Here is a 25,478-nt window from a genome sequence, read left to right as displayed (position 1 = left end):
CTTCTGGGACACTACAGGAGGGCATTATACCTATACGGGGCACCACAGAAAAGCCTTATTACTACTGTGGCACTACAGGAGGATATTATAACTATTGGGGGCACCACAAGAGGGACATTACTACTAGGGCACTACAGAAGGGCATTATACCTTCTGGGACACTACAGGAGGGCATTATACCTATACGGGGCACCACAGAAAAGCCTTATTACTACTGTGGCACTACAGGAGGATATTATGCCTATTTTGGGCACCACAGGAGGGCATTCTTACTGCTAGGGCACTACAGGGGGGTATTATACCTATTGGGTGGCCACAGGAGGGCATTAAACTACTGGGGCACTATAGGGGGCATTAGACAGTAACCACTGGGGGTCTTATAGGGGACATTATAACTACTGGGGACACTATAATGGTGGATAAGTATTACAGGGGGGCCTTATTAATATTATAGAGAGCCTTATTACTGCTGAGTGCGCTATGGTGGCCATTATCATTGTGCACAATATGGAGGGCACTATCACTAACAGGGGAACTCTTGGGGAGTAGTATCATTATTGGCATAGTAGGGGTCAGTATTACTAAGAAGGGCCCTCTTGGAGGGAATTATTGCTATAAGTAGGACTTTTATATTACTATAGCTGGACTAATCTGTATGGCAGTATCCTTTCTGTGGTATAGTATTTAGGGGCATTGGGGAGCACAGTAGGCACAGTATTCTGGGCAGCACCCCGGATAATACTGTTGGGGTAGCAGGGTGGGGAGGATGATGATATTTGAAAAATGAGGAACCTAAGATGACTGTTTGGTAAACTCTGCAGAGACTAGACACGGTTGAAAAAAGTTGTCTGGCCCGAATGGAGAAGACGGGGAAAGAAAACGTCTACATCAGAGGAGATGTCACCTGGGAGGCCCTGGATGTGACAGGTACCTGTATATAGCACTGTATGTTTGTTAGTGTCTATGCAGCAAGTAAAATATGTCTTTAGTCCTAGGGTGAGCTTGTGTGTGTGTGCTTAGGGCAGATACTTTGAGAATATGGCACATACTGTATGTATTGGGGCTTGGGCCCCGCATCTTTTGAGACCCTAGTAACACCCCTGCCTACACTATCTCTAAGCTGTTCCTGCACTGCTCTATAGTAATATTTTGTGAATAAAGGGTTTCTTAATCACTGTCCCTAGTGAGCGGCAGGGGTCATATTCAAATTCGTGATATTTCGCAAATATTTTGTAAAAAATTCGTCATATATTCGCGAATCATTGGCCCGCAAGCAACTTAAGCAGGGAGGAATAATGACCTCAGATGGAAAAAAATGATGAATATTCTAAAAAACTGATATATAGCGCATGATTCCTCCCTGCTTCTTGCTTTTGGGCCAATGACATCATCCGATGCCAACATCAGCGGTGCTGCCTCGGTGAAAATAAGGGTATGTCTGGGTTCAGCTCTGAACCCGGACAACCCCTTTAAAGCTAAAAGTGTTGGCCCTTTAAACAGGGAAGAGTTGTACAGAGTAATAAGGAGAAAACTAATTTATTTAACGGGGTTCTCCGGGAATTAAGAAAATGAAAATACTTAAATATTACTTTAGTATAAATATATTCCAAAATGCATTTCATTAGTTATAATGGTTAATTTTGCCTGGGAAGCAATCATTAGGAGAAATAAAATGGCCGCCGTACTATTAGTATACACAAAGCCTGTCCTAATCACACAGCAGGACAAGTTACTTTACATCACTGAGTTAAAGAACTGTTCATCTCAATACAGATGATAAGAACTTCAGCTGAATCTCTGTAGGAATGGAGTTCTTGAGGAGACATGAAGTATAGAGAGGACGGACAGGACAGTCTGTGGTAATGTGGGGCTGTGGTAATGGAGACTACATACAAGAGCTGCTGCTCATTATCTACACCCTCCCCTCTGTACTTCATGTTTCCTAATGAACTCAATTCCTACAGAGATTCATCCGAAGATCATATTAAACTGTATTCAGTATCATAATTTCTGACAAGTAAGTGAGGACGAGGGTATAGCTCTTTAACTTGTCCTCCTGTGTAATTTGGGCAGGTTTTGTGTGGACTAGTAGGATGGCGGCCATTTTGTTTCTCCTAATGATTGCTCCTCAGACAAAACGAGCCATAATAACTAATGAAAGGTATTTGGTAATATATTTAAAATGAAGTAATATTTAAGTATTTTCATTTTCTTAATTCCCGGAGAACCCCCTTAAGGGATTGTCTCACTTTAGCATATAACATTTATTATGTAGAGAAAGTTAATACAAGGCACTTACCAATGTATTGTGACTGTTCATATTGCTTCCTTTGCTAGCTTGATTCATTTTTCCATCACATTATACATGGCTTTTTTCTATGGTTATGATCACACTGCAATCCAGCAGCGGTGGTGGTACTTGCACACTATAGGAAAAAGTGCTGGCCTTTCTGGTATCCAGGACCGTGGAGGTACACATAGGACAGCACGTTTTGCTACAGTGTGCACGCATGGCCACCACTGATAGATTGCAGGGCCTTACAAACAATGTTACTATTCTAGAAATCAGTGGTTGTTACATAGTTACATAGTTAATAGCTTGAAAAAATAAGTCCATCAAGTTCAACCAAGGGATAGGTGGGGATGCTTATTTACTTTTAAGAATTCATCTAAACCCTTTTTAAAACTGTCCACTGTTCCTGCTGTGACCATGTCCTGAGGAAGTCTATGCCACAGATTTACAGTTCTTACAGTAAAAAAGCTTTGACGCTTTCGGAGACTGAATTTTTTCCTCTCCAATCAGAAGCAGTGCCCCCTTGTCTTTTGAGCGCATTTTACATGGAACAGATTTTCACCGTATTTTTTGTATGGCCCATTTATATACTTGTATAGGTTAATCATGTCCCCCCCTTAGACGTCTCTTCTCAAGACTAAATAAATTCAATTCTTTTAATCTTTCTTCATAAAATAAGACTAAAGATGAGCAAATTTCTTGAAAATTCTATTTAGCTTATTCGCCGCCATCGTCATTGTACCACTCAGATGTCGCGTTCATACATCAGCGCGGCATCTGAGTGTACCAACAGTGTGAAATTAACATCAAACTTACCACATCCATTTGGGGTTGGCCACCGCCATCTTGCTTGAAGATCCCAGCCAAAATCAAGTGTGGCGCGAGATTACATCATTACGCTGGCCGGCGTGATGATGTAATCTCGGGCCATACGGGATTTCGGACGAGATCTTCAAGCAAAATGGAGGCTGGCGGCCCTTTGCGGGCAAATAGAGGCGGTAAGGTTCAATTTCAGGATTAATCAATACGCTAAAACAAAGCACGAGGAAATTCGGCTTGTAGGCGAATCGAATAATTCCTGAAATTCGGATCGAGTACCACTTCATGGTATTCGATTCACTCATCTCTAACTTAGACCCTCCATGCCCCATATCATTTTAGTCGCTCTCCTCTGTACCTTTTCCAGCTGTAGTGTGTCCTCTCCATGGACTAGTACCCAGAACTGAACTGCATATTCCAGATGAGGCCGCACCAACGCTTTGTAAAGTGGTAATATTACATCCCTGCCTTGCAAGTACATGCCTCGGTTAATGCATGACAATATCCTGGTGGCCTTATAAGCAGCTGATTGACATTGTATGCTGTTATTTAATCTACCATCTACAAGGACACCCAAATCTTTCTCTATAAGTGACTCTCCCAGTGTTACATCACCTAGGACATATGAAGCACAGAGATTATTACTACCAAGAGGCATAACTTGTCCACATTGAACCTCATTTGCCAAGTTGATGCCCAATCACTTAGAGTGTTCAAGTCAGCTTGTAGTTTGTGGACATCTTCCATAGACTGTTCCATACAGTTCTACATAGCTTAGTATCATCTGCAAAAATAGAAATGGTGCTATTAATCTCGTCCTCGATATCATTAATAAATAAATTAAATAATAAAGGGCCCAGCACTGAACCTTGGGGTACATCACATATAACCTGGGACCATTCTGAATAGGAATCATTGACCACAACTCTCTGGACACGGTCCTTCAGCCAGTTTTCAATCCAAGCCAATAGACCTTACTTTACTGATTAAGCGTCTATAAGGGACAGTAGCAAAAGCCTTTGCAAAATCCAGAAACACTACATCCACAGCCGCCCGTCTGTCCAGGCTACTACTACTCACCTCCTCAAAAAACAAATCAGGTTAGTCTGACAATTTTTGTCCTTGGTAAACCCATGTTGATTATCACTTATAATATTATTAACAGTCGCATACTCCTGTATATAGTCTCTTAAGAGTCCTTCAAACATTTTTCCCAAAACAGAAGTTAAACTAACTGGTCTATAACTACCTGTGAAGGACCTTGATCCTTTTTTGAAAATGGGTACCACTTTTGCCTTGCGCCAAGCACTTGGCACTGTACCAGTACCTAGAGAAAAATTATTAACAGGGGCACAGCAATGACTGAATAGAGCTCTTTAAGCACTCTTGGGTGTAATCCAGCTGGACCTGGAGCCTTGTTCACATTTACTCTTTTTAACTTGTCTGGACTTAGATCAAGCCTTTTCTAACTATGTAGAGCAATCCAAGAAGAGACTCCACATCTGAGACTTGGTGACTCAGGTGCAAAGCAAGCTGCAGATATTCCATAATCTTCTATTAACCTTTTCGGTCAGTGGTAATTCATTCAGTGTTACTTAATTTGGCCAGTGTTCCTTTAAATGACTTACAATACGTTCCTAGTGTACACAAGAAGTGTGTAGTTCCAGAACGTGATGGATCCCGAAACTGTGGTTTTATACATACAGTCCTGATCAAAAGTTTAAGACCACTTGAAAAATGGCAAAAATATTTTACATTGTTGGATCTTAACAAGGTTCCAAGTAGAGCTTCAACATGCAACAAGAAGAAATGAGAGTGAGACAAAACTTTTTTTGAACATTCAATTAATTGAAAATAACGATTAAACTGAAACAGGCTGTTTTTCAGCTGATCAAAATTTTAGGACCACATGCCTTTAAAAGGCCAAATCTGTGCAAAGATGTGGATTCATTGTCATTTTCTGTCAGGTAGTCACACGTTGTGATGGCAAAGGCAAAAAAACTTTCCATTTTTTGAACGTGGTCGGGTTGTTGAACTGCATAAGCAGGGTCTCTCACAATGCACCATCACTGCTGAGGTGGGACGCAGTAAGACAGTCATTTGGAATTTCTTAAATGATCCTGAGGGTTATGGAACGAAAAAGTCAAGTGGAAGACCCAAAAAAAAATCATCAGCACTGAGCCGGAGGATCCAATTGGCTGTCCGTCAAGACACTGGGCGATCCTCAACCCAAATGAAGGCCCTTACTGGTGCTTACTGCAGCCCCATAACCATCAGACGGCATCTGAAGGGCTTCAAAAACAAAAAACTTCTTCAAAGACCTCGTCTCCTTGAACGCCACAGAACTGCTCGTTTGGACTTTGCAAGAGAGCACCAAACATGGGACATTCAAAGGTGGAAGAAAGTTTTATTCTCTGATGAGAAAAAATGTAACCTTGATGGTCCTGATGGTTTCCAACGTTACTGGCATGACAAGCAGATCCAACCTGAGATGTTTTCTACGCGCCACAGTGGAGGGTCTGGGGTGCTTTTTCCTTCAGTGGAACAATGGAGCTTCAGGAAGTGCAGGGGCGTCAAACCGCCGCTGGCTATGTCCAGATGTTGCAGAGAGCATTCCTCATGAATGAGGGCCCTCAGTCTGTGTGGTAACAACTGGGTTTTTCAACAGGACAACGCTACAGTACACAATGCCCGCAGGACAAGGGACTTCTTCCAGGAGAATAACATCACTCTTTCGGCCCATCCTGCGTGTTCCCCTGATTTAAATCCAATTGAGAACCTTTGGGGATGGATGGTAAGGGAAGTTTACAAAAATGGACAACAGTTCCAGACAGTAGATGGCCTTTGTGCGGCCGTCTTCACCACCTGGAGAAATGTTCCCACCCTCCTCATGGAAATGCTTGCATCAAGCATGCCGAAACAAATTTTTGAAGTGATAAACAATAACGACGGAGCTACTCATTACTGAGTTCATGTTTGGAAGTTGGATTTCTGTTTTGGGGGGTTTAGTTTTTTTTGGTCCTAACCTTTTGATCAGCTGAAAAACAGCCTGTTTCAGTTTATTCGTTGTTTTCATTAAATTGAATGCTTAAAAAATGTTTTGTCTCACTCCCATTTCTTCTTGTTGCATGTTGAAGCTCTACTTGGAACTTTGGTAAGATCCAGCCATACTAAATATGATTTTTTTTTCCATTTTTCAAGTGGACTTAAACTTTTGATCAGGACTGTATCTTTGTCTTAATTTGCCTGAAGGTCATTTGGGTCTGTTTTCTCTACAAATCACTCTACACCGAGCACATTTATACCATATTTAATTGAAAATGTTCCTGATCAACATCATAGATAAGTAAAACAACATTAATAATTGTCAAACTGTCACTAAATGGTTTTTCGTATTCACCCCATACATTTCACAGCCAAAGGCCTAGAAACTATCAGCCCAATGCAACCAGTAATTAGTCTGTCTGCAGGCTGAAGCTAGGGCAGTGTAATGCAGAGGAACACATTATTTTCTTTGGAAGCATTGCTGTACTTCATAGATAGCTTTATGGAGAAATCAATAAATAACTGATAAAGGTTAGATTCAAAATAGATAACTGGATTACGAAGGTGGGTGGAGAGGATTAAATAGATAAGAGTATTATAGACAAGTACAATATAGGATTATGCAGCTAAACAAGATTATGGAAGTGAATGATAGTATTGGTTGTGTTAGTTACTGGTTGACATTACAGTACCCATCCAATGCTTTCTAATATTTGTTATACAGTATAATAGATCTGCAGTAGACCTGTCAGTGGGATAGGTTGCTTCAAGCATGGGTGGATATAGACAGTAGATGGCCACTGTGCAAGGTGGGCTACCCTCTACCCGCCACATGCCATCTTTCTACTATTTGTATATATTTCATTACATGACAATTTGTAATGCACAGTATTTTAAAATATAAAATAATCCTTACTGTTTATACAAGATGAGTCGGTGTCCAGACACAAGAGGCTTTGCAGCAGTCCTCTCTCCTCTACACATTTACACATTCCAACAATGCACAGAAATAAGTTTTCGGCTTCCCTTAAATCTCCAGACACAAAATCCTCTTTCTAGTGAGAGCTGAAGTCATGGAGATATGCACTGCATGATTATTGCACGGTACACCGCCAACAGATTCTTTTTCAAGACTAGGGGTACAGCCACAGGGTCAGGTTTCTGTATGCAGTTTTGGAAGCAAAAATTAGGAATAGATCATAAAAGGACAGATAGTATACAGGACAGATATGACTTCTCTTTTTTGCATTCACTCCTGGTTTTGGATTCCAAAACTGCATGCAGAACCTGACCATGTGGTTGTAACCTAAAGGAAAAGTGAATATTAAGCCTCATGCACACGACCGTGGTTTTTGTCCGCATCTCATTAGCATTTTTTTTCATTTTAATCGGCCGCAAAAGATACACACAGTGTACTGTCCACATCTCTATGTCCATTCTGCGTCCCCGCAAAAAAATAGAACATGACGTATTCTTGTCCGTTTTGTGCACAAGAATAGGCAGTTCTTACAGAGGGCAGGATGTACCGGTCCGTGAAATGCAGAACGCACACAGCCAGCATCAGTGTTTTGTGCATCCGCAATTTGCGGACTGCAAAAATGGACACGGCCCTGTGCATGAGGCCTCAAGCTGCAACTGTACTTCTACTGTATTGCAGGCACTTAGGAAAGCCAAGCACCTCTGTTATTGCAAAACAGTAGCCTGAACACCTGTTCCATGGTGTTTGTATAGCGGCAGAATTTAACCCCTTAAGGACATAGGACGTACCGGTATGCCATGTTTGCTGAGTCCTAAGTTTAAAAGTACATTGGGGCGCGGGTTAATAGGAACAGGATGCCCACTGAAATCATTCAGCGGGCATCCTGTCACAACGCCGGGGGGGTCATGTGACCCCCTGTATCGGCGATCACCGCAAACCGCAGGTCAATTCAGACCTGCGGTTTGCGGCTTTTACCTGTGGTTGCGGGCGGTGCCGTCGGGTCCCCATGCAGCTGTGAGGGGACATGGTGTAAAAAAAAAGTCCAGCAAAATCTGCCTTCCAAAAACCGTATGGCATTCCTTTGCTTCTGCGCCCTGCCGTGTGCCCGTACAGCGGTTTATGATCACATATGGGGTGTTTCTGTAAACTACAGAATCAGGGCCATTTGACCGTTCAGCTGTTTACGACCACATATGGGGTGTTTCTGTAAACTACAGGATCAGGGCCATAAATATTGAGTTTTGTTTGGCTGTTAACCCTTGCTTTGTTACTGGGAAAAATTGATTAAAATTGAAAATTTGCCCAAAAATTGAAATTCACTTAACTCTTGTGGAACACCTAAAGGGTTAATGACATTTGTAAAATCTGTTTTGAATACCTTGAGGGGTGTAGTTTCTTAGATGCAGTCACTTTTATGGAGTTTCTACTCTAGGGGTGCATCAGGGGAGCTTCAAATGGGACATGGTGTAAAAAAAAAACAGTCCAGCAAAATCTGCCTTCCAAAAACCGTATGGCATTCCTTTCCTTCTGCGCCCTGCCGTGTGCCCGTACAGCGGTTTATGATCACATATGGGGTGTTTCTGTAAACTACAGAATCAGGGCCATAAATATTGAGTTTGGTTTGGCTCTTAACCCTTGCTTTGTAACTGGAAAAAAATTATTAAAATGAAACATCTGCCAAAAAGTTAAATTTTGAAATTTTATCTCTATTTTCCATTAATTCTTGTGGAACACCTAAAGGGTTAATAAAGTTGTAAAATCAGTTTTAAATACCTTGAAGGGGGTAGTTTATAGAATGGGGTGGTTTCTATTATGTAAGCCTCGCAAAGTGACTTCAGACCTGAATTGTGTTTTAGAAAATTTCTTAAAAATTTCAAGATTTGCTTCTAAACTTCTAAGCCTTGTAACATCCCCAAAAAATAAAATATAATTCCCAAAATGATCCAAACATGAAGTAGACATATGGGGAATGTAAAGTAATAACTATTTTTGGAGGTATTACTATGTATTATAGAAGTAGAGAAATTGAAACTTGGAAATTTGCAATTTTTTTTTATTTTTTAGTAAATTAGGTATTTTTTTTATAAATAAAAATGCATTTTTTTGACTTAATTTTACCAGTGTCATGAATTACAATATGTGACGAAGAAACAATCTCAGAATAGCCTGAATAAGGCAAAGCGTTTTAAAGTTATCAGCACTTAAAGTGACAGTGGTCAGATTTGCAAAAAATGGCCAAGTCCGTAAGGTGAAATAGGGCCGAGTTCTTAAGGGGTTAAAGGGAACTGGGAAACATCTATTGAAAATGCTGATCAGAACAGAATGTCAACTAATTCATTACATAAAAAGTTGACAGGCCAATGGAGTCAAAATGACACATCTGCTGTCAGGTCAAGGATTGTGGAGTCATCAAAGCTGAGACTATAGGGCAGCAGAATTGCAAATAAGTCTGCATACATTTTCAAGCACAGTTCTAAAATGGTGTGATAAAGAATTTTGAAAAAAATATTAATATTGGATTTACAAGCAACATAAATGTAACTATGTACACATTAAGGTATATGTTTTTTTTTGCTAAGGTGATAGATGCCACTGTATGGCATACGTCACAGGCATCCATTTATTTATATACGCTTTTTGTATAGGTTACATGTATTGTGAACCCAGCCTGTACTCTTTTCCAAAAACTTAGTGGTAGGAGTGTGTTTGATTCTTCAGAACCAATCAGAGTGATAATTCTAGGTATAATATTATTTGCTTCAGGATGACCATTGTAAGTTGAAAACTAAGCTTGAGAATATGACTTTATGTAAAACGTATAATTGGTTTTGGGTCCAGTTTAAAAAGTACAAAAAGTTTGGTTTGCAAATCGATTCAAGCCGAATCAAAGTTGCTCCAATTTGCCTGAAATTTGCAATTTTGCGGAACGGGTGCAGACCCATTTATTTCAATAGGACCGCAAAAGATGCCGACAGCACACCGTGTGCTGTCCGCTTCCGTTGTACCCTTCCGCTGCCCGCAAAAATATAGAGCATGTCCTATTCTTGTCTGCAAATGAGAGTAGCATGTCCTATTCTTCTCCGCAAATGAGAGAACGCACACGGGCCGGTATCTGTATTTTGCGGATCAACAATTTGCAGACCGCAAAACACATACGGATGTCTGAATGAGCCCTAAGCCTCCTAGGAAAAACTGTTATCTCTATTTGTTTATTTTTAATGATTTTTTTTTACCCTCCCCATGCTATGGAATGCAATCACAGCAATAGTAAATGATGTGTGAGTGACTCTGACATAAATAGCTATGGGTAAATGGGTAATTAAAAACACACCCTGCCGGCACATGTGTTTTGCTTTTTTTATATTCCAAACCCTTCAAAAATCGTCCCTTATCAGGGGCAAATGATCTTTAAACACGCAGTGTTATGGGATAAAAAAAAATTAAAAAATGGCTTGGGGGACCAAGTATCCAAAAAATTATGCCTTGACAGGGTCATAATGCCTGACCATATGACAAGCACAAGTGCTAATTGTAAGATTTTTTTTTGGCTCGGAGCAACAGCAGTGCAGTGTGGATGCGGAAAGGGTACAGTACGGATATAGTGGCATGTGGATGCAAAGGTGGCTGCAGAAGCAGCATAGCATGGAAATACAAGGTTGTCTATGGGTAGTAGTAGTAGTGATAGTGGTAGTGGTGGCAGATGCTTTGTGTTAATGGTGGTGGCAGTAGGGAATTAACAGTGAGGAGCAGCAGCCATATGGTACATGTTGGTTGGAACGTGGCATAAATGGCATGGTCCAGGCTGCAACAGTCGTACAGAACATGATGGTTGGCAAGTGGCACTAGCGGCATGACGCAGGCCGCAGCAGCAGCCGTTCAGAACGTGATGGTTGGCAAGTGGCATTAGTAGCATAATGCAGGTCGCAGCAGCAGCCTTACATAATGTGATGGTAGGCAGACAGACAACAGTGGCAAGATGGGGCACTACCGGCCACTATTCATTGGAGTAGTGGCCGGATAGTGGCGGTGGAATGATGGAAACTGCAGCATCAGCTGTACAGAACATGATGGTTAAAAGTGGCATAACTGGCATGATGCCGGCTGCAGCAGCAGCAGTACAGAAGTTGATGGTAGGCAGACAGATAACAACAGTGGCAAGAAGGGGCACTGCCAGCAAGGTGAGGTCTATTTTTTGCAGCAGTGGCATGATGGCGGGGGTGGCATGATAGAGGTGGCGCAACAGAACATAATAGTTTGAAAGTGGCATAATGCGTGCCGCAGCAGTCGTACAGACCGTGAAGGTTGGAAAGTGGTGATGGATGAAAATGTCAGTATTAGTGTTGTTTGATCACCAAAGTGCCGAGCACCCGAGCACAATGGAAATCAATGGGAGAACCCGCACATTAAATCAGGCAGCCCCTGCTCTGAAGAGGGGAAGATGTCTGGTTCATAGTAAAAGGTCAGCTATTGATGGAAACACCACTGAAATGGTTCGAGAACAGCATGGGGAGGATGTCTGGATGCATCTTGGACTGACAATAATACGCACCAAACCGAAGATAAAATCGATTTTAGAGGAAAAATTGTTAGGAAATATTCTTTCCTGTATATTTACTTGTATATAAAGTGCAAGTGCTGCCAAAAATTACAAGGAAGATGCACTCCGATGCAACCTCTATATCACATAAAGGAGGGTCTCATTCACATTGTGGCACAATTGTTCAGGTAGTGGGACTCCTACACTCATAAAGCCTATGCACTAAGTGAATGGGCTGCCAAGAATTACAAGGAACCGGCACTCCAATACACCCTTTATTACACATAAAGGAGGGCATTATACACACCCTTGAAAAATTATGATTGATGGCCTGCTGGTGACCCTCAAAAACATCAGGAGCAAGGACCTGCTGGTGATCTGACCATCTAAAACATTAGGGGTGAGGGCCTGCTGCCAAGCTAACCATCAAAAAAAAATAGTGGGCGAGGCCTGCTGTCAAGCTGACCATCTATAAAAATTTGTGGGCGAGGGCCTGCCGCCGAGATGACTTTCTAAAACATTACGGTTGAGGGCCTGCTGGTAAACCCTCAAAAACATTATGGGTGAGGGCCTGCTGGTGACCCTCTGAAACATTATGGGTGAACGCTCACTGCTGAGCTGACCCTCTAAAACATTAGGAGTGAGGGCAGCCTAAAAAGCATGTTGATATGATGGAGGAGAAGGAGAAGGACAAGAAAAGGGAGATTGAACCATATGCCCTTTTTAGTGGTGGAAGGGGTGCACAGTGTATTCAATACTCCATAAAAGCCACATTTAGAGTGCCTTTATGTTCAACCGCTTTCCTCTGGTGGAGTAGAGAAGTCAAGGGCAATCCAGGCCTTGTTCATTTTTAGAAGAGTCACCCAGTCAGCATTTTCAGTTGACAGGCGGATGCGCTTATCAGTTATTATGTCCCTAGCAGCACTAAATACATGCTCTGACAAAACGCTGGCTGCGGGGCAGGCCAGCACCTCCAAAGCGTAGAGCGCCAGTTCGTACCATGTGTCCAGCTTGGACACTCTATAGTTGTAAGGCACACAGGGATCACTGAGGACGCTGACACGGTCTGCTACATATTCCTTCACCATTTTTCCAAATGTTTAACTCCTTCTGTCACTAGGCCGCGCATCAGGTTGAGGGTGCTGGAGGGGTGTAATAAAACTTTCCCAGGCCTTGGAGAGTGTTGCCCTGCTTCTGTTGGAATTGCTGTGTGTTCCCCTTCATCTCCCCTCCTTGATTGGCCAAGGAACTATGTACTTTGCAGCCAGCGTTGTCAGCTGGAAATTTTTGGAGCAATTTTTTCACAAGGACCTTCTGGTATTGCACCATTTTTCTCGTCCTCTCCACCATAGGAATGAGATATAAGAAGTTCTCTTTGTAGCGGGGGTCGAGAAGGGTGAACAACCAGTAATCGTGTTGGCCAAAATGCGTACAACGCGAGGGTCACGGGATAGGCAATCTAACATAAAGTCAGCCATGTGTGCCAGAGTCCCAACAGACAAAACTTCGCTATCCTCTTCAGAAGGATGACTCTCAATCTCCTTATCCTCTTCCTCCTCTTCTACCTATCCACACTGAACAGATGTAATAATGTAATAATACTTCCATGGGTACTACCCTCTGTAGCAGAGATAACTGTCTCCTGCTCCTCCTCCTCATCATCCAGTTTGCGCTGAGAAGACAAACTGAGGGTGATCTGGCTATCACCCTGAGTACTTTCTTCCCCCATTTCCACCTCTTCCACATGCAAAGTGTCTTCCTTAATTGTGAGCAGCGAGCGTTTGAGTAGACACAGAAGTGGTTACGCTGATAATAGCGTTATCGCCGCTCACCATCTGTGTTGATTCCTCAGTTGCGTAAAACCTCACAGAGGTCAGACATCAATGCCCACTCATCGCTTGTGAAGAGCGGAAGCTGACTGGAAATTCGACGACCATTTAGCAGCTGGTATTCTACTACTGCCCTCTGCTGCTCACAAAGCCTGGCCAACATATGGAATGTGGAGTGTGGTGTGTGAGCTTGCCGAGCTCCAAAGCTGCCACTATCAGACACAACCATGCCTGGTTGTAGGTTGAGTGGCGAGAGCCACAGCTCAGTCTGGTCCCTTATCCCCTGCCAAAGCTCTGCGGCGGTGTGCTGTTTGTCACCTAAGCACAACAGTTTAAGCACGGCCTGTTGCCGCTTCCCCTACTGCAGAGCTGCACTGCTTCCAGCTACTGACTGATGTCTGCCTGGTGCTGCAAGATGTTAATTCAGAGGTGGAAGCAGAAGAGGTGGCGAAGGAGCAGAAGGGGGGGTTGCAGCCACTAACGTAGGTGGCGGCGGAAACCCTATGCCATCCCAGGGTACAACTCACTTCCGCCTCCACAACGATCACCCAGTGTGCCGTCAGGGAAATGTAGCGTCCCTGGGAAAAAGCACTTGTCCATGTGTTAGTCGTTAAGTGGACCTTCCCAATAACTGCGTTGGTCAGGGCACGGGTGATGTTACGGGACACATGTCACTGACTAGGAAAGGGTACGCTGACGCCACTTATGCAGTGGGCAGGAACAGGTTGATAATAGTCTGTATTTCTTTGTGACGCCAATTGCAGCGTGCGCAGGGTACTACCCCAGGGCCCTTACAAGGTGTTATAATGCACGTCCCAGGTTAGGAATGCCAGAGAGGTGTAATGGCCTATAATGTCTCTGTAGAATAGTGGTAGTTGTGTTAACGGTGTCTCCTACCTTGGTACGGCTGGACTCATGTCTAACTTGAAATAAATTCGAGTGTAGTGATAGTAGGAGTAATAGAGGAATTTTGCAGCAGAAATGATGTCCAGACCTTTGGTTTCTTTACTGAAGATTTGGTCTCTGGTCCCAGCAGGTTTTGGTAATTATTGGCAGGAATAAATGCTCCTGCTTGATATGTGGGGAGCTTACAGGATAGGACGTCTGCTTGGTAGCTCTGTAACTGTGGCAGGAATTAATCTTCAGCACTTTTCTGTACCTTCTGCTTTGTGGGGACAGACTAGCTGAGTAGGAATGGCTTCTCCTAGGTATCTGGACTTGACTTACAAATAGATTCTCAGAGGATGCTTTCTTCCTGGAACTCTGGAGATTGTCTGTAGCTTTCTGCTTTTTCATCCAGCTTAGACTGAAGTAGCTCAGCTGGGTATGTGATCAGGTCTCAGCCGAGACAAGATCCTTGCTGTCTTCCCTATGCAGGGGATCTCCTGAATGCTATCACACAGCCTTCCCCTAGCAGGGGGGAGGCTACACTGACTCTAACTTATTTCTGTTAAATCTGGAAAATTACAAGGAACAATTGTATTTTAGCATGGTTTTAGATGCACATTTGTGAAGACATAATGCAAATTGCATCAGGTGACAGTGTAAAGGCTCTTAGTAGATAGTAGTGGGGTAGAGGCATGTAGTAACATATCTCTGGGGTGTTACACATACTGGTGTAAGGCTGGGACTGCACACCGTGAAAAATATTGGCGGCTGGGGACAGAGTGCCGCAGGATAGCCGCTGCTATCAGGCTGCGGAAAGCCTCAGTGTCCACAAACCTAAATGACAACATTTCCAGGGCCAGCAATTTGGAAAGGTGTGCATTTAGTGCTATGGTCTGTGGGTGGGTGGCTGGGTATTTGCGCTTTCATTCAAAGGCCTGAGGTATAGACATCTGTACGCTGCGCTGGGACACAGAAGTGGATGTGCTAGCTGATGGTGCTTGCAAAGGTCCAGGTGCATGGCGGGAGGCATCTGGGCCTGTATCTTGGACAGGGGATTGGCCAGCACGTAATACAGGGAAAGCGGACGCAGTGGTGTGACCTGCAGACACTGGTTGTGGATCCAGGCGTTCGGCCCACCTATTAGGGTGATTTGATGCCATGTGGTGGAACATGTTGGTGGTGGTGAAGTTGCTAGTGTTCACGCCCCTGCTCATTTTGGTACGGCACAGGTTGCAAATGATAATACTTTTATCGTCTGCACTTTCCTCAAAAAAGCACCAGAATGCGGAACACCTGCCCTTTGGCAAGGGAGATTGCCACAAGGGGGTGCTCCGGGGAACAGTTGCAGGCCTGTTTGATGTGGCCCGCCTTCTCCCTTTTGCCACCCCACTGCCTCTTCCAGCCTGTTGCCGTGCTGCAGATCCCTCCCCCTCTGTACTGCTGTCCTCGCTCGGCTTGCCACCTTCTCAGGTTGGGTCAGTGACTTCATCGTCCAGCACCTCCTCTTCCACTCCCTCACTCTGGTCATCCTCCTGACTTGTCGACCTAACAACAACCTCACTTATTGACAACTGTGTCTCATTATGAGCCTCTTGAGACACTAATTGCGGTTGACTTATTGGCAACTGTGTCTCATCATCATCCACCTCATAAAACGCTAATTGCCGTTCCCCACCGTCATATTCTTCTGACTATGGATGCACCAGAGTTTGGGAATCAGAGCACAAGATCTCCTCATGTCCCTTTTCAAGCGGGCTTGTCGAGAGGCCCAAAACAGCTCCTCGGAATATCTATGTGTGGAAGATAGGGTGGTGCTTAACCTGCATTATCTGCTGTAATCCAACCGACCACCTGGTCGCACTGGTCTGACTTCGAGAATGGTGTCCTGCGCTGCGCTGAAAACTGAATCAGGAAGCTAGGTATCATGGATGAGTGTATTTCTTGTGCTCTGGTAGCAGGCACAGTTTCACCGTGCCCATGGCCAGGGCCTCTGTGTGCACCATCAGCAGCCCGCCACTTGCCCGTCCCTTACTGCTCTCCTTCGCATATTAAATGGTATATATGCTTGCAAGTATGTTACACGTACAGTAGCGCAGGTTTTGTAAGTGTATGCGCAAAAAAAGTACACAGAATGTCACGGATATTTTTAGGATGCGCACACGTTAAACAGGAGGTATAGCGCAAGTATACTTGCTGTCACCACCGCCTAATAAAAAATTACACTGAATTAATGTCACTGATATTTAGGATGCACAAACGTTATACAGAGGTATAGCGCAAGTAATGTCGCTGTCACCACCGCCTAATAAAAAATTACACTGAATTAATGTCACTGATATTTAGAATGCACTAACGTAATACTGGAGATGTAGCGCAGGTAATGTCACTGCCACCAGCAGCAAAAAAATTTGACTGAATGTCACTGATATTTCGGATACGCAAATGTTATACAGGATATGTAGCGCAGGTAATGTAACTGTCCGCAGGGGACACTGTCTACAGAAAAAGTACACTGGATGTCACAGATATTTTTAAGCTGCGCACACGTTACACAGAAAATGTAGTGCAGGTAATGTCGCTGTCACCAGCAGCGAAAAAAATTACACTGTATATCACTAATATTTTGGATGTGCTAACGTTATACTGGAGATGTAGCGCAGGTAATGTAGCTGTCCACAGTGGACACCGCCTACGGAAAAAGTACACTTGATGTCACAGATATTTTTAGGCTGCGCACACATTAGACAGGAGATGTAGAGCAGATAATGTCGCTGTCTGCAGACACCAAACAATTGCAAGCTATTTAGCGCAGTTTGCGCTAAAAATATATATTGTTGCAAGATACAACTATAGTCCTTAAAATAACTTTTGGGTCTCTAACAAGTTTTAGCAATTTAGTGCAGGTTGCACTAAAAATATATATTGCTGCCACACACAATAGTCCTTAAAATAACTTTTGGGTCTATAACAAGTATAACAAGTATAAAAACTTAAATATTGCTATTTCAATCCCTACACTATCTCTCCCTTCTGCTCTCAAGCTCTCCCTGACTAAGGCCGAATGCACACCGCGGCCTGGATCCCTGCCGAGAGCAGGAGCGCACGGCGTCATGGGTTGCTATGACGCCGTGCGCTCCCTGCTGCCGCCACAGTACAGTTATACACTGGTATAGATCATACTAGTGTATTACTGTATTGCGGCGGCAGCAGGGAGCGCACGGCGTCATAGCAACCCATGACGCCGTGCGCTCCTGCTCTCGGCAGGGATCCAGGGCGCGGTTCCACGGCCCGCACACGGCCGTGAAACACGGCCGTGTGCATTCGGCCTAAGGGTACTTTCACAACCGTTAAAGTTTTCTGGTGTTGAGTTCTGTCCTAGGGGCTCAATACCGGAAAAAAAAACACACTTCAGTTTGTTCCCCATTCATTGTAAATGGGGACAAAACTGAACTGAACAGAACGGAATGCTCCAAAATGCATTCCGTTCCTTTTAGTTTTGTTTCCAGACCAGAGAGAAAACCGCAGCATTCTGCTATTTTCTTTCCGTCCCTGGGATGCAGAGCAAAATGGATCTGTCATGACCCCCAATGCAAGTCAATGGAGACGGATCTGTTTTCTCTGACACAATAGATAACGGATCCGTCCTCCATTGACTTTCAATGGAGTTCAAAACGGATCAGTTTTGGCATTGTTAAAAAAAAAAGCTAAAGATAATACAACCTGATCCGTTTAAACTGATGCAGTTGGTTGTAATATCAGTAACTGAACCGTGCGAAGAGGAGACTCGAGCATCACGCTCGAGCACACACGGTATTCAGCCGAACACCGCGATGTGCCGAGCATCGCGATGCCAAACTAGTGTTCGGCCGAGCATGCTCGCCCAACACTAGGCAGTATTGATGTAATATTCGTGCATATATGCACCTTAATTAAGTTAAACCCCCCCCTCCCCCAAAAAAAGTTTTCATTTCAACCATGTGGAAACTAAATATACGTAAACCAATGATTGAGACTTGACTCTAAATCTCTCGTTAATACACACAGGTAGATTGCTGCTAAACCTTGGATATTGCTGCAATAATCATGTATGTAAGCTACTTAATGAAATTTAATCCCCCCCCCCCCCCCCCCCCCCGAAAAAAAAAAAAAAAGGTTTCCCTGATAATGGGGGGAATAATGAAAGTATTTACTTGCAGGTAGCTGCTTTTGAAGTCTGCACTGCAGCCCCTGCACTGATAGCAGACACAGCAGCCACAAGCTCCTGTATTCTCTCTCCATGGCTGTCAGTTGCCCTGCTTGTCTGCCCGACTCGATTTTGTCCCCATGAGAAGCATTAACATTACTATATGTGTGCTGTCTGTGGCAGGTGTTCAACAGTTCAAGCTGTTAAGCACATAGGTAATCTTGACTGAAGTCTACATAAAGTCACTGGACACATCATGTGGTGGGAAACACAACCAGATCAAAGGTAGGTGCAGCTTCTTTATTGGGATCTCTTGTGGTGACAATGCATTTTGGAGTAAAGAACTCCTTTCTCAAGTCTAAAAGAGTAATAATAAAATAATGAAATAAAACAATTCAGTATGTATTCGAGCTACATTGTTTTTATTCAGCTCAAAATGTGTTGATAATATAATTAACAACTAGAAAAGCTACAATATCTGGGGAAATTGTGTGAACTGTTCTTGCCTCCACCAGTAGTCTACAACTGGAGTGGGCGGAGTAACTGGGTGGAGTGGCTGGAGTAACTGTGGAAAGGTTGGACTGGGCAGAGTGACTTTATGGAGTGGGCAGAGTAACTGTGTGGAGTGTTGGAGTGAGTAAAGATAGTAAACATTACACTAACCGATTAATTAATCCCATTTAAAAAGTGCACATGGCAAGCTTGATAGAGTGAGAATGGAGCGAACCATACTGATAATTTCAGTGTGGTGAGCCATGATGACATGGCACCTAACATTACAGTTAATATGTTGATTATATTATTTACTTACCTATGTGAAGAATGGGTTAACCCAGATGCTGTGGGTGCTTGCGCTGATATCTTCAAATTTGATTGGAGATCACTTTAACTGCCAGTTTGAGAACCTATAAAAGAACAGAAAATAACGATTTTGGCTCATTCACGTAAGTATTTTTCAAGAGACAGACCTGCGTTCATCTGTGTCATGGAAGATCTGTTGAAACAACTTATTTTCAGAGCAGAAAGCCAAGGGGGAGAAGAATGGCTGAGGAAGTGCTTACAGCAAGGACCGGACCAGCAAGAAGAGCTTCTTTTATCTTCTAATCCCGTCTGCTGCGCAGTACCTGGCGCGAGCGCCGAACTGATCGATCCTCCCTGCGATAATTTTGTGCGCATGCGCGAAAAACCTGAGACCCGCTCGCCGATTAAAAAACGTCAGCGGAGAGACAAGAGGGCATATTCCCCTTCACAATATGCGCCTCCTTCTAAGACCAAGAAAACCAACTTATCTTCAAGCCGAGCCAGCAGGAAAATTCAACGGCGTCATTTTCAACAGCATTCAACTGTCACTCAGGAGCCATCACCTGCTTCAACAGTTGATCATCCTCCTACATCATCTGCTTCTGGTGAGCTGAATTATAACTTTTTAAGTGACTGCAAACCGCAGGGCACTATTAATCAAGAGATTAATTCACTTGACATTGATTCTTCTAAATTGAAGATTCAGTTGTTTGATGAATTTTTACTTTACCTATCTAAAAAGGATGAATCACCAAAAAATGTTTGGTCTGGATTAGCAGATGTCAGTCAAGTTAATACCCTTAATAGTCTGACTGCTGCTAATTCAACCATTCAACCGTTCACTAATGTACCTAAAATGTCCAATATTAACCCTGAAATGGCAGTAATTCCTGAGCTTGAATTTAACTCAGGTATAAAAGAGACATCTGTTAAAGAAGTTCTGGTGTGTCAAATTTCTCCATTAGGGTTTCATTTACCCTTGAGCGTGAAAGAAAAAATTTGGAGAAAAGAATATGTTGAAATTTTTTCTCTTCTTCCTTCATCTAGTGAGAATTTAAAAAGTGAATTATTGAAAGACAAAAAATCAGATTCTGAAGAAAAGAGAAAATTACACCAGAAATCCTTTTTTAACTGGCTGCAAGCATTTAATATATACGCAGCAGTTTTGGGTGAAAAATTTCCTAGTCTTTGTACTGGTTTATTTTACCATGTAGATACTATTTTGGAGGCATATAGAAATTTTGGCGGAATGGGTTGGTGTCTGTATGACGAATCCTTTCGTCAGAAACTTGCAGTATATCCGAATCTAAATTGGGGTAGTAAAGATGTCGGGCTTTGGTTGAATTTAATGCTCCCTAACAAAAACAATCTTTTTCGTCAACCCAATTTCATTAACGTCAAAAAAGGTATCTGTTTCGCATTTAACGAGTCGCATTGCAGATGGCAACATAATTGCAAATACCGACACGAGTGTTCTTTCTGTGCCGGTTCTCATTCAGCCTCAAAATGTTTTAAAAAACAAGGTATTCACTTCCCAATTTCTAACAAGGAAATTCAATCGTTTAAACAAGGTGACTCCGCTGAATTTGCCAAGAATAATTCAGTGGCTAGGTCATTACCCAAACATTCAGATGGCTAATTTATTAATTGACAGTTTTACCAATGGGTTTTTCATACCTGAATTTGTGGGTCCAGGTTGCATTCTAGTTGAAAATGCGTTATCTGTAAAACAAAATATTGACATTGTTAAAGAAAAAATTGAATCTGAAATTTTGGCAGGTAGGATTGCTGGTCCCTTTGATTCTCCCCCCTTCTTGAATTTTCGTATATCTCCTTTAGCTTTAGTTCCTAAAAAAGAACCAAATTCTTTTCGTCTTATTCACAATTTATCTTATCCTAAATTCAGTTCCTTAAACGATGAGATGGAAAAAAATAAAGCCAGTGTGAAATACTCCTCATTTGATCAAGCTTTGTCTTTTTTACAAAAAGCAGGCCGCAATTCTCTTCTTGCCAAAGCTGACATTAAATCTGCTTTCAGACTACTACCTATAAACCCCATCGGTTATAATTCTTTGGGTTTTTATTTTCTCGATAAATTCTTTTATGATATGGCCCTTCCCATGGGATTCACCCTATCTTGCTTTTATTTTGAGGCGTTTTCAACTTTTCTACACTGGGTTATGGATATTCACTCAGGTAGTGGATTTTTACTACATTATCTCGATGACTTTTTATTTATAGGTCGTGAAGATTCGGATGATTGTATGAATCTTCTGAATAGATTCATTGGTATAGCTAAATATTTCTGCATTCCATTAGCTGTAGATAAAACTGTCTATCCTACTACGAATCTCAAGTTTTTGGGCATAGATATAAATACAGTAACAATGGAATTTAGCATACCAATGGAAAAAATCCAGAATACTGTTCAACAATTAACTCGCATATCCGGAAAAGAAAAAATTACGCTTAAACAACTTCAGTCTCTTTTAGGTTCTCTTAATTTTATTTCTCGTGTGATTCCCATGGGAAGGGTCTTTTCTAAAAGATTGTATGCTGCCACATCAGGTAAGTCCTCACCTCGATCCCATATTCGCATCACCAAACAACTAAAGGATGACATTTCAGTTTGGTTGCAATTTTTATGTGAATTTAACGGTCACACCATTTGGCAGGAAGAGTTTGTTGGCTCAGACACCTTGTCTCTTTATACAGATGCGTCTGGTGCTATTGGATATGGTGCTTATTTTGACAACTTTTGGTCTGCCGAACGTTGGCCTTTAAATTGGATTACTAATAACAAGTACTCAAAAAATTTGGTTTTTCTAGAATTATTTCCAGTTCTAGTTTCTCTAACAATTTGGTCCTCAGTGTTTCAGAATAAGAGAATTCTGCTAAGGTCGGACAATATGGGAGTAGTTTTTTCCATAAACTGTTTAACTTCAAAGTCTCCGTTAGTTTCTTCATTATTGCGTAAGATAGTTTTTCAATGTCTAAAATTTAACATTTGGATAAAAGCTAGATTTATTTCTGGGAAAACTAATTATATTGCTGATTATTTGTCCCGACAGCGCTTCAAGGAATTCTTCTTAATGACACCTCGAGCTTCCCGAATGGGAATTCCTTGTCCAACTCATCTTTGGGAGATATCAGAGGATTAACTAATGAACTTATTTTTGGTTCATTAGCCAAGAATACATGGGCAGCATATTCTGCCGCATGGTTGGATTGGAAGCTTTTCTGCATATCTCAAAAAATTTCTTACATTGATTTTAATTTAGGGAATTTTATCAAATTTATTATATATCTTTACAACAACGGTTTACAAGCCGATTCTATTTCTAAAAAATTATCGGGCATTTCTTTTTTCTTTAAATTAAAAGGCGAAAGCTCTATTCTGAATAATTTTATCATTAAACAAATGATTAAAGGTATCAAAAGAAAGTCAGTCCCCAATGTTAAGACCAGCCCTTTATCTATTGAATTGTTACAAAAGGTCATATGTAATTTAGTATTAGTTTGTTCTTCGGAATATGAAACCAATTTATTTTCTGCAGCATTTTCTATAGCTTTCTTTGCTGCTCTAAGATTAAGCGAGATTGCTGCAGACAATAAAATCTCAAATCCCCCATTATTGATGACAGACATAATTTTGAATAGTGATATTCTAAAGATTTATATCAAAAAATCCAAGACTGACCAATTTAGTAAAGGAGTTTGGTTGTGTTTGAGGAGTTATCCGATTAAATCTATTTGTCCAGTTGATAATATTACTAGATGGTTTCAGGTAAGGAAACCTGACTCCAATGCTTTATTTAACCACACTGATGGTTCCCATTTGTCTAAATTTCAATTCAATTTTGTATTTCATAAATGTCTCAATGATTTAGGTTACGTAAATTATAAACTTTCAGCACATTCATTTCGTATAGGTGCTGCAACCTTTGCAGAGCAATTGGGTTTAGATAGTTCTGTAATTAAACGTATTGGTAGATGGAGGTCCAATTGCTATAAATGTTATATTCGGCCTAACCTTGTTGTTTATTGATTTTAGGACCTTCAAAAGTTGTATGGATTTTTGGGGATGAACTGATTCAATTGGCTGAGAGAAGATCTGCTTTTAGACATTCTACTGTTAATTTAGGTTATTCAGCAGAATTTTCCATAAACTGGTTTTCCTTTGCTGACCTTAAAATTTCTGATATCTTCAAGAATGTCAGCCTTATATATTCAAAAATGTCGAAACCTGACCTGTTTATTTTACATATTGGCTCGTTTGATTTGGGAAAAATCAAAACGCATTTGTTAATTTATGAATTAAAAGAATTGTTATGTAAAATATGCTACTTACTTGATGGTGTTGTACTCGTATTTTCTGACATCATCCCAAAATTTTCTTGGTTCAATTCTGAGTTATCCTTTCTGGAAACAATTAGGAAAAGAATTAATAAAAAAATGGAGATTTATTTGAAGGAAATTGGTCATGGCAATTACAGACATGTTGAATTAGAAGGATTCGTTAGAGGACTTTACCAAGAAAAGGATGATCAGCTTTCTGATATTGGATGTGATATATTCATTTCAGATTTGCAGAACATAATTGATAATGGTTTTTATTAAAGGCTTGCAATGTTTATTGGGCCACTTGTTTTTATGTGGCGTTGTGGGGTTAAGTCACTCTCTGAGTGGACTGAGTGTTATATGGTTTATTGGTTTAAATATTTACTTATTTATATTTGAGAATAAATTGGATTAACCAGATTATAATTAATTGGTTAAGTAATAAGCATTGCGGCCTTTAATTACCCAACTAAATAAATAAAGATATTTGCTTAAATTCTATTTTGAGTGATGATTTATTCTATTTTGTGAATTGGAGCGTATGACATCATGGAGCGAACCATACTGATAATTTCAGTGTGGTGAGCCATGATGACATGGCACCTAACATTACAGTTAATATGTTGATTATATTATTTACTTACCTATGTGAAGAATGGGTTAACCCAGATGCTGTGGGTGCTTGCGCTGATATCTTCAAATTTGATTGGAGATCACTTTAACTGCCAGTTTGAGAACCTATAAAAGAACAGAAAATAACGATTTTGGCTCATTCACGTAAGTATTTTTCAAGTTCCCTCCCTCCCTTCCCTATTTATTTTGTCGCTTTGCTTATTGACGGGGGTTAAGTCACTCTCTGAGTGGACTGAGTGTTATATGGTTTATTGGTTTAAATATTTACTTATTTATATTTGAGAATAAATTGGATTAACCAGATTATAATTAATTGGTTAAGTAATAAGCATTGCGGCCTTTAATTACCCAACTAAATAAATAAAGATATTTGCTTAAATTCTATTTTGAGTGATGATTTATTCTATTTTGTGAATTGGAGCGTATGACATCAATGCATTTCAACTTTTATTTATTTATATAGCACATTTAATTGCAATGTCGTTGCCCAAAGTGTTTTATAGTTACATTAAAACATACATTTATAAAAACATTAGCAGCCGATTTGTATAGGTGGGCTTGACAATGAGGGAGTGGTGGCAGTTTAGAAATCATGTCCTGATTTTTCAGCTCACACTCTAGCTTCTGTCACTCTGCTGGCTGCTCACACACCTGGGTTCCTATGGCAACTCACTGTACAGCAAGGGCAGAGAAGAGCGGTTAAAAACAAACTGAAATAAACAGATGAGAGGTTCAACACTTGGATGGATAACAGTGGGTTCACTGCTCACTGGGTCACCCACCCAGTATAAAATGAGGGTAAAAATCAAGTCAAAAGAGTAGGCACACCACCTTCTGGAGTAAAACTGTGCCAGTAATTTATTCCAATGCAATATTTGTAGACCATAAAAGGATCAAAATAAAATATAAATAAAAACGTATATTCTATACATAATAATAATAATAATAATAAGTGAATATATCCAATACATATGAATAGAAGCGTATACTAAATACATAATAAGTGCATATATCCAATACATAATAAATTCCAAAAAACAATAAAAATAAATTAAATCCGCTGATTAGGGAAATGTATAATAGAATAGGTGTCTCCAGATGGGGAATAAATAATTCAAAGGCCCATTTCA

General features: G+C 41.3%; 1 protein-coding gene and 1 long non-coding RNA gene across 3 annotated transcripts; one reads left to right on the top strand and one right to left on the bottom strand.

Annotated features, from left to right (window-relative positions):
• Positions 1-19,418: 19,418 nt before the first annotated feature.
• Positions 19,419-24,418, bottom strand: LOC122945815. Its single transcript, XR_006391152.1, has 4 exons — positions 24,360-24,418; positions 23,726-23,796; positions 21,052-21,096; positions 19,419-19,478 (listed from the first exon to the last, which is right to left on the bottom strand). It is a non-coding gene; the product is annotated as an uncharacterized LOC122945815 (long non-coding RNA).
• LOC122945814 lies at positions 19,503-24,165 on the top strand. 2 transcript variants are annotated; one of them, XM_044305035.1, is made up of 2 exons: positions 19,503-19,979; positions 23,429-24,165. In XM_044305035.1, exons 1-2 carry the CDS (start codon positions 19,559-19,561, stop codon positions 23,992-23,994), a joined length of 987 nt encoding a protein of 328 aa, XP_044160970.1. In that variant the 5' UTR covers positions 19,503-19,558; the 3' UTR covers positions 23,995-24,165. The 2 variants fall into 2 exon arrangements, with proteins under 2 accessions (XP_044160970.1, XP_044160969.1); XM_044305034.1 differs by having other exon boundaries at positions 19,503-21,942.
• Positions 24,419-25,478: the final 1,060 nt, after the last annotated feature.

The sequence above is a fragment of the Bufo gargarizans genome, chromosome 8 (assembly GCF_014858855.1).
Source record: "Bufo gargarizans isolate SCDJY-AF-19 chromosome 8, ASM1485885v1, whole genome shotgun sequence".
NCBI lineage: Eukaryota > Metazoa > Chordata > Amphibia > Anura > Bufonidae > Bufo > Bufo gargarizans.
Note: the sequence above shows the minus strand (reverse complement) of the source record. Positions and strands in the feature narration are given on the sequence as shown.

What these genes read in the sequence shown, in the direction of transcription:
- LOC122945814 (XM_044305034.1), top strand. Translation starts at nt 21,006, where the DNA reads ATGGCTAATTTATTAATTGACAGTTTTACCAATGGGTTTTTCATACCT. An exon ending in ATTGTATGCTGCCACATCAG is followed by an intron (nt 21,943 to 23,428) that starts GTAAGTCCTCAC and finishes TATTGATTTTAG; the next exon opens with GACCTTCAAAAGTTGTATGG.